This window comes from Trichomonas vaginalis, chromosome IV, assembly GCF_026262505.1.
Source record: "Trichomonas vaginalis G3 chromosome IV, whole genome shotgun sequence".
Taxonomy (NCBI): Eukaryota; Parabasalia; order Trichomonadida; family Trichomonadidae; genus Trichomonas; species Trichomonas vaginalis.
The window spans coordinates 37,350,450-37,365,079 of NC_067206.1; the positions used below are offsets into that span (position 1 = coordinate 37,350,450).

General features: G+C 31.3%; 3 protein-coding genes and 2 pseudogenes across 5 annotated transcripts, besides 2 other annotated features; 4 read left to right on the forward strand and 1 right to left on the reverse strand.

Moving 5' to 3' along the window:
- Positions 1 to 14,630: part of a mobile genetic element that runs on past both edges of the window.
- Positions 846 to 1,598, forward strand: TVAGG3_0237940 (annotated as a pseudogene). Its single transcript has one exon. A coding segment is annotated over exon 1 (753 nt).
- TVAGG3_0237950 lies at positions 2,621 to 3,153 on the forward strand (annotated as a pseudogene). Its single transcript has one exon. A coding segment is annotated over exon 1 (533 nt).
- TVAGG3_0237960 (uncharacterized protein) lies at positions 3,735 to 4,208 on the reverse strand (the record flags this gene model as incomplete). The annotated part of the gene is made up of 1 exon (XM_051227580.1): positions 3,735 to 4,208. One exon carries the CDS (start codon positions 4,206 to 4,208, stop codon positions 3,735 to 3,737), a length of 474 nt encoding a protein of 157 aa, XP_051112566.1.
- TVAGG3_0237970 (uncharacterized protein) lies at positions 4,827 to 5,561 on the forward strand (the record flags this gene model as incomplete). The annotated part of the gene is made up of 1 exon (XM_051227581.1): positions 4,827 to 5,561. One exon carries the CDS (start codon positions 4,827 to 4,829, stop codon positions 5,559 to 5,561), a length of 735 nt encoding a protein of 244 aa, XP_051112567.1.
- Positions 12,460 to 14,630: part of a mobile genetic element that runs on past the window's edge.
- TVAGG3_0237990 (integrase core domain containing protein family) lies at positions 12,577 to 13,068 on the forward strand (the record flags this gene model as incomplete). Its single annotated transcript, XM_051227582.1, has 1 exon — positions 12,577 to 13,068. The coding sequence occupies one exon, from the start codon at positions 12,577 to 12,579 to the stop codon at positions 13,066 to 13,068; it is 492 nt and encodes a 163-aa protein (XP_051112568.1).

Here is a 14,630-nt window from a genome sequence, read left to right on the forward strand (position 1 = left end):
TCATAAACCGCTTCATAAGAACGCTCAGAGATTTAAACCAAGAGCGAGACTTTACCGAAGAAACAATGAAACATTTTCTCGAAGTATATAATTCCTCAACACATTCTACAACAGGACATACACCAAATTCAATGACACAACAACAAGAAGAAAAGTATATACAAAAGAAACGAAGCCAAACACAAAATATCAGAAATTCACACAATTTACCCTCATTCCTGGTACAAAAGTTCGTGTAGTTCTTGACGACAAGCCGTTGACAAAGAAACGTTTTAAGGTTAAGTAGAAACTATTATATCGTAGACTCTACGCAAGGTAATGGATATCTTATAAAAGCTGCTGACGACTCTATTGCGTTTTACCCTCGTCACAAATTAGTCGAAAGTAGTAATGGCAAACTTGCTGAAACCATTGACGAAGCAAAGCGAGAGTGGTTATTGAAATACTTGGCTATAACATAACGATGACACTTATAAAGTAAGATATGAAGGAGGCGTTGAAGATGTATACCATCTAAGAACTGAGAGAGTCAAAGTCAACACATCTGGGACCATTAGAGGCGGGAGTACTGGAAAGACAAAAATAAGCCAGAAAGAATAAGAAAATTCTTCTAAACTTTTTCATTAGATGTAAATCAGACATGAATGAGAACAGTCATGTATTATTAATGGCACCATTTATTTTTGTCATAAATTTACACCAAAAATATATTTTAGGTGAAGAGGTGAGATCTCACCGGTTTTTTCACCTCTTTTTTCACCCTCATGAATTTTCATGAATTTCCTTAAGACAGAAAAAATAAAGTTAGTTTTATTTTTATTTATTTTTATTTTGTATAAAAAGATATGATTTCAACAATCGGCACAACAACAATTCAAGCCACAAACGGCGGGACTCTGTCCACAACTACAGCACCAAACTCGCTAGTCATGAATCCTACGTCAATGTTGGTAGAGATGAAAAGCTTTATTCCTTCTTCATATACTTTTGAAACAGAAATCCAGAAGATAAAGCAAGAACTTTTAACAAGTAATTTAGACTGTAGTGCGAAAGATGAAACAAATGAACAGTATCTTTATGAAATGGAGGACCTCATCGACCATTTACCCAAATTGCCTGAAATCCAACAACAAAAGCTCACTATTCCTGAATTCGATGAAATAGAAGTGAAACCAACTGACTCAGTAGAAATTAAGAAGTTCATACGAAAGGTAAATTATGAATTCCTTGGTTTTCATTGCAACCATAAAGTTATGGACAAAGATTGCGACATGGTTTATAAAAATATTTCTGACATATATAAATCTGGGGAGTTTAAGACATACGATAACTTTGTTTCATTAGTTGCAAAATGTGTATGGCAGATAAGAGATAAAGATAGAAGAGGCAAAGTATGGAATGAACAGATAAAACCAGCAGCTTTTGAGTTAAAGAAAACCATTGACGCCTTAGTTGTTCTAGCTGGTTTTATTTCAATGTATAACGCAAAAATGATGCCGCAATGTTCAAAATGTAAGCAGCAATAAGAAAAATATAACTACTCAGTCAAAGAGATAGAAAGAATGCGAAACGACTATGCAGACTTAAAGAAAGAAGCACAAAAGCCAGCAGAAGATAAAATGATATGTTGACATTTCTTAATAAAAACTATCCAACAGCAGAAGATTTCCTTCTGTCTGACGTCAAGAAGAAATATAAAGAAACCTTCGCATGTTAAAACATTCGATTACTAAAAGAAGAAATAGAAGCTACGAAATTGTTTAGGATTTCAAATATACATCGTACAATTCATGTAAAACGCTTGTGAAAAAAAGAGGTGAAAAAACAGGTGAGATCTCACCTCTTCACCTCAACATTATTTTTATTGAATTCAGCACAAAAATAATGAATTTCATTAGTTATTTTGTATGTAAAGACAGTAATGACAAACATTGAGTTTGAAACAGTTAGAAAGATAGACAATGACACCAAAGTGGTTAGAATAGGTGATTTAAACGTAAGATACTCAAAGAAATACAACAAATATTCTTTGTCAGACATTATATCTCCATCTGGAAAGAAAACAAAGGACTGGGTTAGAAATGCTTCAACTCAGAAAATTTTGACAAGAAATCCTGAGCTTATGATATCAGTAGCATTTCATGGAACAAGAGCATATCTTATAGACAAAAGTCTTATACCAATAGTTTTGTTATGGTTAGACCCAGTTGTTGGATATAACTTCATAACTTATGGTTCATTCGATACGGAACGTTGCAGTGAAGGCTTACTTTACATCGTTCAGAAACCGAAGGACTTCAACACAAAAAGATATAAGATAGGAAGGACATATAATATAACTCAAAGATATGACAGTACAGTCAATAGAGTCAAGGTTGTGTTTGTTAATGATATGAGAGCTGCTGAAACAGAACTGCTTGAAGTTTTTGAGAAAATGTATGGTGCTCCCATGAAAGGTAAAGAAACGTTTGAAGTAGATGAATAGATAAAGCTATAAAATTATTTGACGAAGTTGCTGAAAAATACATGTAAAGCGTTTATTTTTGGTCTTTTGTGAAAGTCAGAAAATAAAGTTAGTTTTATTTTTATTTATTTTTTTATTTTGTATGTAAAGACAGTAATGACAACATCAGAGAACACAACAACAGTTATAGTCCATGAAGCTATAAATGAAGAATACGAATACATACAATATAACAAACAACTTCGCCTCATTCGTTCGGTCAAGATGACATGTACCAAATGCAAAGTATAATGAATGCTCTTCGTTCTACAAAGCAAGCATATCATTGGTTTGAAAACCAACAGACAAAAGAACTTTTAGAAGAATTTCCTCATATGATTGCTTCCCTCGGAAAACCGAGAGAAGAGATTCCGTACGAAAATCGCAAGAATTTGGCTCCTGGTTTGAAAGGTTATTATGTTCATAGACTTTTAGTAAATGCTGTAGCAATGTGGGCTTCACCTCGTTATGCTTGTTATATTTTCATGATGTTAGATGAACTATATAAAGCAGAACGTGGAGAGATGGAAAAGAAATTCAAGCAAAAGATGAAGTCATTGAATCCAAAGACAAAAGCATACAGAAAAGAATACCGCTTCAGTACCAAAAGGAAAGGAAAAGAGTTATAAGTATATGATATATACTGAAGAGTTGGAGAAAGAAGAAGATAAAGATGTGGTTATGTTGCATTTAGTCAGAAGAAACAACAAAAGCTTTTACGACTTAGCTAAAATATATAAATCTGACAGAAACTGGTTCTATCGTGAAAACTTACCGATTTCAATGACACCGAATGAGCAAATAAAGGAAATTGTCAAAAATACTCTTCCTCAAACACACTATGACATCAAAGGTTGCACAATACTTACATTCAAAGAAGACTTAACATTACTGAAGGAAAAAAATAACAGAATATTTCGATAACTTCAAAGAGGAAGAATAAAAAAATCTAAGCTAATTTTATTTTTTTTATAAAATTTTATCTCATATGAAAGAACATGAATTTAGAATATTCGGAACTCATGACAGAAGAAGAGAACGAACAACATGTAAAAGATTATGCAAAATTTCTGAAGACATACAAAGCATTTAAACAATATCTAAATGCTTCTAAAGATTATGCAAAATTTCTGAAGGTATATAAAGCTTATGAAAAAGCGTATGAAAAGTTTATACATTGGGGAATTGTTGTAAAATATCGATATGAAGACTAACCAAAAATATATTTTGCTTAAATAGCTTCAGGGTCTATTTCTTCAACCATTTCACTTCCTTCGTCAATGTCAATAGAAGCTTCTTCAACCTTTGGTAAGAATTTCTGTATAACATCTTTGTTCGTTATTGTCTTCAGAGATGAAGGATAATATTTCACATTTGTTTCACCCTTCTTATATTCTTTCTGTTCGGAAAGATTTAAAGCAATACTGAAGAAGTCAACGTTAGAGTTCTTTATGACAGTATAATGAGTATCTTTGACATTCACGAAGAAACTCTTTTGTTTCAAAACTACTGCTAACTCTTGTGAAGTATAACGTTTGCGGTCAATGACGATAGCTAATGGTCTGACATACTGACCAAACTTAGATTCTTTCACAAACTTTTTGTTAAAGATAACATTAACATTTGAAGCATTATTGAACTCATTCTTGATGGCAGTAGCGAGAGCATTGTATGAAAAGAACTTGCAATCTTGCATGTGTTTCATTAAAATAAAAATATTAAATTATTTTGAAAAATAACTTAAAAAAATCTAATCTAATTTTTTCATTTCCTACTAAAGATGTATCGGAAGTTGTCTAAGTTAGAACACTCGGAAATAAAACAACTTCTTACGGAAGCTAACATAGAAGTAGCAAAACATTACGCAACAAACAAAAAAGCACTCGCTGACTTCATTAAAGACTATAATGGTGCAATAAGTTATGATAGAATTCATGAGTTCATAAAGCTGCAACGCGGCGAGGACGAAGTCCATGCAAGAGCATTTCCTTTAAATGACGTTGCTATTGACTTATATCATAGACGTTCAGTACCTCATGAAGTAAGAAGAGAAATGTTTGACATAACAAATGCGAACGTTGGTGAAACAAGAAGAAGAGACGACACACTGAAACAACAGAGAAGAGAGATGTTTAAGAGCGCTATAGAACAAGTTCGCAAAGCTAACGATGTCCTTCGTTCCATTGACGACAAACCAAAAGAACGGATTAAAGATGATGATGAATACGATGAAATTGAAATTGAAAGACTGGAAAAAATAAGAGATGAAATAGATGAAAAAATTAAGGAATTAAGAGAAGTTGAAAATGAAGTAGAGGGTTTAATGAATATCCCAGCTTCAGAATCAGCAGTTCAGAAATCTCATGAAGAAAGATATAAAAATTATGTCTCAGAATCAACACAAAATTTATTAGATGGCGAAATAGATGAAACACTTTCAGAAGAAGGTACTAAATTTATTCGTAAACATAAGTTACAATTTATTGATAATGAAAAATACCCTTGTATCTTACTTTCACCCCCTCTCGATTCTGAGAAATTCAAAAAAGCTCTTAAAAACGTGACATATGCAACTAATACGATTAAGAAAGAAGATCATGATATTTACACAAATTATTATTTAAATAAATGCACAGGTGTTGATAAAGTTTTTGATTTATTAGATAAAATATCAAAAGAAACCATTGGAACCTATAAAATTTTGTGTGATTGTGGTTTCATTATTGAAGATACCAATAATGTTTCATATGAAAGAACAGCACCGAAGGAAGACGAAGTGGAAAGGTCTATACCATTCGTTATTAAGAATATAAAAGATATGAAAACTTATAAACATTATATTTATTCATTTATTTCAGAAAAAATGGAAGCAACCCATAAAACATCTTCTCATCATTTTATAGCTATTCATACATTCCTTTTCAAAGTTGTGAAATTAAATAAGACAGGAATTAGATTTAATGTATCAGGGTACGCATTCTTGAGTAAATTAAAATGTATTCGTCACGTCGCAGATGATAAAAATTTATGTGTTCTTAATTCATTTTATGGGCTTTAAAAAATAAACTTTATTTTTATTTATTTTTTAATTTTTTATTCTTACATAAATGAACAAAAACGGAACGCTAAAATGAATGATAATCAAATTAGAGCAGAAGGTAGAAGGTTATTTAAACGCTTCTATAACATTCCTGATGGTGTTAATCCTAAAACTCGTAGAAGCTATTTAAATGAAGCAATAGATTCATATGAAGGGTTTGACATTTCATCAGAAAGTGAGAGATTAGCGAGAATGTTAAATGTTAATATTGATTTCTATTATTGTGATCCTCAACCAGAAGACGTGGACATAAATAAGGTAGACTTTCCATTAGTGGAATCAATAATGATATATCCAGAATTTGAAACAGTAAATATTTTATTAACACAGAGTCCATGTGGAAAACTTCACGCTGACAGAATAACAGACGTTGAAGCACTCACCGGCTATAAAGTTTGTCCATATTGTAAAGAAGAAGTTTATTCTATCCGTGATGATCCAGAAAGGAAAAACCAAAGAAGATTTTTAAAGCATTGTGAGAAATGTAAAGAAAATAATGGAGATTAATTCAAGACGTTCAGTTGCAAAAGACACAGCAACCATATGCACCACATATTACGAAACAGAAGATATATCAGTGGTTATTAGCTCACAATTTGCAGAAATATTATAAACCAACAAGATATTATATTACTTTTGACTTCGAAACATTAGAGACTAAAGAAGAATTACAACTTTCTGAGTGTGCAACTTTGAACGCTTACTTAAAACCATTCATGGTATCATCAACGGTTAAATTAAATGATAAAACATATACGAGGAATTTTTGCTTAACTTCGAGTGATTCTTTTATTTCTGATTGGATTGAGTTTTTATTTTCAACCTGTTCATTAGTTGTTGAATCAAATATGAAACAATATGAAGAATTAATGAAGTCGCAAACGGACCAAACGGCGGGGACTTTGTCTCATACATTAAATGAAAAACAAAAGGAAGCATTTAAAGAACTTCTAGATGAGGAATTCAATAAAGTGAATATCATAGGTTTTAATTCGGGAAAGTTTGATTTAAATTTAATTCTTCGTGATTTAAACACTGCAAAATGGAAAATAAAATCAATGCTGGGTTCATCTTCACAATTTAAGCAAATCATTGTAAAGAAAACAAACGTTCCATATGAATTGAGATTTATTGACATCAGAAATTATATAGCGGGTGGGACATTAGACCAATTCACTCAAGATTTCGGAAACAATAAATCACGTGTTAAATCCTTTTTCCCTTATCAATTTCATCACGTGGAAAATTACGAAGAAGAATTATATAAAGTGGAACCATTCACTCAAGATTCATTTTATTCAGCATTAACTCAAGAAACTATATCAGATAGTGATTATCAAATATATCTCAATGATGCTAAAAACTTTAAGAATAGATTAGAATATTTTATTCATTATTGCAATAAAGATGTTGAAATTATGATTGACCCAATTGATAAAATTATTGAAGAAACATTTGTTTATAAAATTGACATGCTTCATAATCTTTCTTTATCATCGAATGCTTCAATGATTCGTTACGCTTTAGCATATAAAGACTTTAATCCTAATGAAAAATATCCTGAGGAAGAGATAGAATCAAGTTTTGAATTAACGAAAAAAGTATTGGAAATATAAAATTGAATCATATAAGAAACAAGATGAAAAAGCAGAAAGGGATACTAAAAATAATGTTTCAATGGATGATTTCAATACTATCACGATTTAATCCTTTCATCTAAATGCAAAATGTGTGGTAAAGCGTTTACATATGCAAATAAACCAACATTGGATAGAATCGATAATGAAAAACCACATACCAAAGAAAATTGTCAGTTAATGTGTTGTTATTGCAATGTCGTAAAATCAAATAAAGATGAAGATGTTCAACGTTTAAGAATCAATTTAAGAAATTATGCATTAAAAAATAATTTACCAATGACTTTAGATTCAGTTGAAGCTTATCACATTCTCCGTAATGGAATTACTGGTGGTCTATCAAATGTTCAACATAGAGTAAATCTTAAAGGAATCACGCACATTAATAAACTTTCATATAATCCAAAACTAAAAACTGTATCAAATGAGGACACCACCAACATTATGACTCATTTCGTTGGAGTTGACTTTAATTCATTATATCCTTCATCATTTTCATCTAATCCTCATGATTTCATTCAATATACTGACCATAAAATGTATATGCCGGGAAGATTGAATGGTGTTATCATTTGTGATACAGCAACAAAGAAAGCAAAAGCACTGGGAATAATTAAGAAGAAAAATACTTTATTCGTGGCTGAAGTAAAGGGTCACATTGATGAAAAATACATTAATGATTACATAAACTTTTTACCAATAATAAGAAACTTAGATATTATCACAGATGAAAAAACAATTGGCAGTTTTATGTATAATTACATGAAATCAAACAATCTACCAGTTGACCAGAAACAGAGGAAATTAACTCAGTTAGCATCAACACACAACCAATATCAACCATTTTCTTCTTATTATCTTTGGTATCTAATCGACAGATTTCATTTTATCATTGATGACATTCAATCAATTTTAACATTTACGAAAAACACTTGCTTTAATGAATTTGCGAACAAATTTATGAACGAAAGACAAAAGGCTGAATTAGAAGGAAATAAAGGAAAAGTTTATTTTGCAAATTTCGCTTAATGGATCATATGGTTACGATGCAATGAATACACAAAATTACGCAAAGACTAAAATAATGAATGCACAGAAGGCACGCGTTGCATGTATGTCAAATAAGTTTAAAAACATAAGAGAAATAGGTGAAGATACATATCAAGTGATGCTTAAAGATAGATTTTATAGATGTGATACATGTTTACAAGAGGCATTCTTCACTTTAGATAATGCTAAATACTGGTATTTGGTTTTCATTTATGATTTTATGTATAAATGCATGGATGTTAATCGTTTTCATTTCATTGAAGGTGATACTGATTCATCTTATTGGGCAATCGCTGGCGACCCAAATCTTCCTAACACTCAAGGATTTCAAGCAATTGTTACCGATAAAAAATTTTATGATAAAAACATTTTCAAATTCGCACCATTTGATTTCTTCTGTTTTGATGAGAAATTTAAACCTAAATTAAAGAATAAAGCTGAAGAAAAAGCACATGAGAAGAAGTTATTGGGTTTAGCAATTGAGAAACAAGGTGATAACATGGTTGCTTTATGTCCTAAGTGTTATACATCATTCAACGGTTCAATCGATGGGAGTGATTTTAAAAAGATTGCACAAAAAATGAAAGGTGTTAGTTTAAGACAAAATAAGCAATTAACACCTAAAAAATATTTGGATATAATAAATGATAAAGTGATATTTGATGGTCAGAATATTAATTTACAACTTAAAAACGGGTCAATGACTGGCTTAACAATTGGTAAGACTGCATTAACAGGAGCACACACTAAGGCTGTATGTTGTGAAAATGGATGTTGTATGCCATTTATTTAATACAATTTTGAAAATTTTATTTTTAATGAAATGCCACAGAAGAGACAAAAGGAACCGTTAATGATGGCTTTGATACTATGATTCAAAGAGGCGGGCACCCTTAAACATTTATTTTATTTTTATATAAATGGATAACACAGATTTAAAAAAATTAATTTATGATTTAGTACTTAATCAAAATTTTCTTAGTTATTATGAATTAAAATCATATCTCCAAAAATATGATAACAATATAACGGGTGATGATATGGATTATTATTATCCATATTATAAAAATGAAGTTTTGAAATATCATGATAAAATAATTTCTGAAATTAAAGACAAAATTAAAAATAATGAATATACAAAGGAAAAAACTAAATCACAACTTAAACAGTTGAAAGATTTCAAAAATAAAGTATTAACAGAAGAAGATATTGATGAATTATATAATTTATATAATCCTGAGCCACAAAAACCAAAGAAAAGGAACAAAAACAAAGGAACAAAACGCCCAAGGTCCTTCAGACCATAAATGATGCACAAGCTTTAATTTATGATTCATTAGTTAAACCATATTCAGCCCGACTTTTAAATGAAGATCAACTTTTGGAATTCATCCTTCAACATAAACTCGAAGCGGGAAAGTATATCAAACCTTTATATACAGCATATTTAAAAACAAATGAATAGAATACATCCAGAATTAATGAAGGGGGGAATGAAATCCAAAATCAAAGCAGATAAAATTAAACCACTTGCAACACCAAAACCTCCAACGACAGTACCGCCTCCTCCTTCAGTTAATCCTTCATCATTCACTTTATTATATCCATTTCAAACATTAAAGAAGCAAAAAGATTTTAAAAAGGATTTCAAGATATTAAATAAACCAATTGACCCGAAAATTCAACCGTTAAAGGAAAAAATTAGTCGCCCTTCATTTGCACCATATCCATATTCATACGAATCGATCATCTGGAATATTCAAGAGGAAACGTTACTTATTTATTTGCCCATTAACATTAACACTAGATATTTATATTGCATTCCGGTGAAAGGAAAACAGAACAGGAAACAAGAAGAGCTATACAATACTTACTAGATCATGAAAGAGTAGATAATATCAGGGGTGATGGTGATAAAGGATTTCAGGCAACTATGACTCATTATTTCCCACAAATTAATTTTTCTTTTCATCCTCTCCATATACGTTTCATAATAAAATAGTTGATGCGGTAATGAGAACTCTTAGAGATGCGTTAGGGGTTAACGGTCAGATATACTGGGATGGAAATCATGACTCCATCATACAGCAGTTAGTATATTATTACAATAATACATGGCATAGAACAATAAACATGAAACCATGGAAATGAAAAATGATATTTCAAAAGAATGGGAATATATTAGAAAGCAAATGGAAGGTTGAATGATGTTAAACGTGAACAAATTAATTCGGGGCTCATGAATTTTTAAACAAGGGGATAAAGTTTTGATTCATCTCGATTATGGAAAAACTGATAAATCAATGACAAAAAGAAGACGAAGATTTGACACAATAGCTGAATTTGTTAGATATATTAACGGCAATGCATTAGTTGAAGTTGACAATAAATTAATAGAAATTCCAATTTATTTTATTACTCCATTATATTTAAATAATATTTAATTTTTTTATTTCGTAAGAAATGGGTGACAACGAAGCAGTCAAGAGTCCTGATTCAATTAAGATTCAGAGTCCAGACGATGAATATAAAAAGAAACTAAACAGAATTAAATCAAAAATATGCTATTACAAAAAGAAGCCACAATGCGGTGGAGTTGATGCCCATAAAACTAATGGAACTGAAAACGATAAAGAGAAGAAGGAAATAATTGAAAAATTAGAAACTTATCGTTCAATCATTAAACTGAGTGAAGCAAAAATAAAAGAATTTAATAGAATAAATAAATTGATTGGAAGAGATGAATTTAATAAAGATGAATTTTTAAACTCTATCCAAATTTAATTTTTATTCCTCTTTGACAACGTCTCTCTTTCCATCATTACTGCATAACCACATTTTCTCAGTTTTAGTGGTTTGTTATTTTTAGCAAGTTCTCGCATCATTTTTATCGTTTCCTCCCTTGTTATGATTCGTGGTAAATTTTGAGCTTGTGGGGTATCCATTTATGATAAAAATAAAAATTTGTTATCAGTTATTTTATCGTTAATGGTTTTAGGTTATTCAATAATTAATTATTTTTGAAGAACTGAAGGTGTCACCACGTCACCATGTGTCACCAGGTTAATTAACTTCATTAAAAAAGTGTGACAACATGACATTTAGACAACAACACAGGAGGAAGGCATTTATGAATTATTTTTGAAGAACTGAAGGTGCTACCATGTTACCATGTGCTACCAGGTCAATTAACTTCTCTGAAAAAATGAGACAACATGACATTTTGACAACAACACAGGAGGAAGGCATTTTATCGTAAATGTGTTGTCATGATTTCATCGTAAACTCTATGTCAAACATGAACGTATATGTTTTGTCATGACTTCATCGTAATGAGCGTAAACTCTATGTCAAACATGAACGTAAACTCTATGTCAAGACTTCTTCGTATATGTTTTGTCAAGACTTCTTCATCGTAATGAGTGTAAATGACCCAAAAATAATGTTTACGTTAGCATGTTAGATCTAACCTGATATCTACCCTCATTTCTACCCTCATGAATTTTCATGAATTTATATATTAATGTTTTCGTTAAGCCACTTTGTGCCGTCAGTCAGTCAGTTTAGGAAAGACTTTAGAAAGTTGTTGGAAAATAAGTCCGGGGAAGAGTATTATAAGGCATTTTGTGAAGAATATAGCAACCACCGGAATTCAGACGGTTGTTTTTTTTAACAAAATTCATGCAGGAAATTCTTGAGTTTTGGTTGAAAGAATACGGTCGAGCCACTTTTGGCTCCACCTCAAAACAAGCATTTTATGAGCTTACTAATGGCGTTATAAAATGAATTCAAAGGTATTTACATACATCCTGACCTCGTTCATTTTGTTGCTGAATTCAGCAAAAATAATGTTTAGGGTAGATGGTTAGATCTAACACCTTTTCTAACATGTTTTGTCATGATTTCATCGTAAATGTTTTGTCAAGGTTTCATCGTAAATGCTTTGTTATGATTTCATCGTAAATGTTTTGTCATGATGATTTCATCGTAATGAGTGTAAATGACCCAAAAATAATGTTTACGTTAAGTGACTCAAAGAGTCCGGAGACAAAGTCTCATGTTTTAGGTTATTCAATAATTAATTATTTTTGAAGAACTGAAGGTGCTACCATGTTACCATGTGCTACCAGGTTAATTAACTTCTCTGAAAAAATGAGACAACATGACATTTTGACAACAGTCCTGACGCATACCAATTTGACACTCTCATTCAAAGCAGAAAAGGAGGACATAAACCATTCCTCATCTTCATTAATGTTAACACTCGCAAAGCATATACATATCCAATGAAAAATAAAGGAACTCGTGAAGTGTTAAGAGTTTTACAAAAGTTTGTAGCAGAACATAACCCAAGTACTTTAACATCAGACCAGGATTCAGCATACCTCAGCAATGAAATCACAGATTTTCTCATTAAGCATAACATAACTCACTACACTACTGAAGACCATAACCATAACATACTCAGCATCATAAACCGCTTCATAAGAACGCTCAGAGATTTAAACCAAGAGCGAGACTTTACCGAAGAAACAATGAAATATTTTCTCGAAGTATATAATTCTTCAACACATTCTACAACAGGACATACACCAAATTCAATGACACAACAACAAGAAGAAAAGTATATACAAAAGAAACGAAGCCAAAAACAAAATATCAGAAATTCAACACAATTTACCCTCATTCCTGGAACAAAAGTTCGTGTAGTTCTTGACGACAAACCATTGACGAAGCAAAGCGAGGAGTGGTTATTGAAATACTTGGCTATAACATAAACGATGACACTTATAAAGTAAGATATGAAGGAGGCGTTGAAGATGTTATACCATCTAAGAACTTGAGAGAGTCGAAGCCAACACATCTGGGACCATTAGAGCGGGAGTACTGGAAAGACAAAAATATGCCAGAAAGAATAAGAAAATTCTTCTAAACTTTTTCGTTGGATGTAAATCAGACAAAAATATATTTTAGGTGAAGAGGTGAGATTTCACCTAATTTTTCACCTGTTTTCTCACCTCCTTTCTCACCTGTTTTCTCATCCTCACCACTTAGCGGCTCAGATTGCTTTTGCTTTCTCGTGAATTTTCATGAATTTCCTTAAGATAGAAAAAATAAAGTTAGTTTTATTTTTATTTTTTATCTTGTATGTAAAGATATGATTTCAACAATAGGTTCTACAACACTTCAAACAACTACAGCACCAAACTCGCTAGTCATGAATCCTACGTCAATGTTGGTAGAGATGAAAAGCTTTATTCCTTCTTCATATACTTTTGAGACAGAAATACAAAGAATTAAGCAAGAACTTTTAACAAGTAATTTAGACTGTAGTGCGAAAGATGAAACAAATGAACAGTATCTTTATGACATGCAGGACATTATTGACCATTTACCCAAATTGCCTGAAATTCAGCAGCAAAAACTAACTATTCATGAATTCGATGAAATAGAAGTGAAACCAACTGATTCAGTAGAAATAAAGAAGTTCATACGTAAAGTAAACTATGAGTTTCTAGGATATCATTGCAACCATAAAGTTATGGACAAAGATTGCGACATGGTATATAAGAACATCTCTGACATATATAAATCTGGGGAGTTTAAGACATACGACAACTTTGTTTCATTAGTTGCTGAATGTGTATGGCAGATAAGAGATAAAGATAAAAGATGTAAAATATGGAATGGACAAATAAAACCAACAACTTTTGAGTTAAAGAAAACCATTGACGCCTTAGTTGTTCTAGCAGGTCAAATTTCAATGTATAACGCAAAAATGAATCCGCAATGTTCAAAATGTAAAGCAGCAATAAGGAAATATAACTACTCCGTCAAAGAGATAGAACGTATGCGAAACGACTATGCTGACTTAAAGAAAGAAGTAGAGAAACCAGCAGAAGATAAAATGGACATGTTAGCATTTCTGAACAAAAACTATCCAACAGCTGACGATTTCCTTCTATCTGACGTCAAGAAGAAGTATAATGAAACTTTCGGCATTGTTAAAACTTTTGACATACTGACAGAAGAAATAGAAGCTACGAAATTGTTTAGAATTTCAAATATACATCGTACAATTCATGTAAAACGCTTATAAAATAACTGGGGTGAAAAATTAGGTGAGAAAACTGGTGAAATCTCACCTCTTCACCTAAAATATATTTTTATTGAATTCAGCAACAAAATTCTGAGTAAAATAATTTTTAGGGCATGTGTCAAACCGTTGAGTTTTCACAAAATTTAAAAAATAACGTTTACCATGTAAAACACTTATAAAATAACTGGGGTGAAAAATTAGGTGAGAAAACTGGTGAAATCTCACCTCTTCACCTAAAAT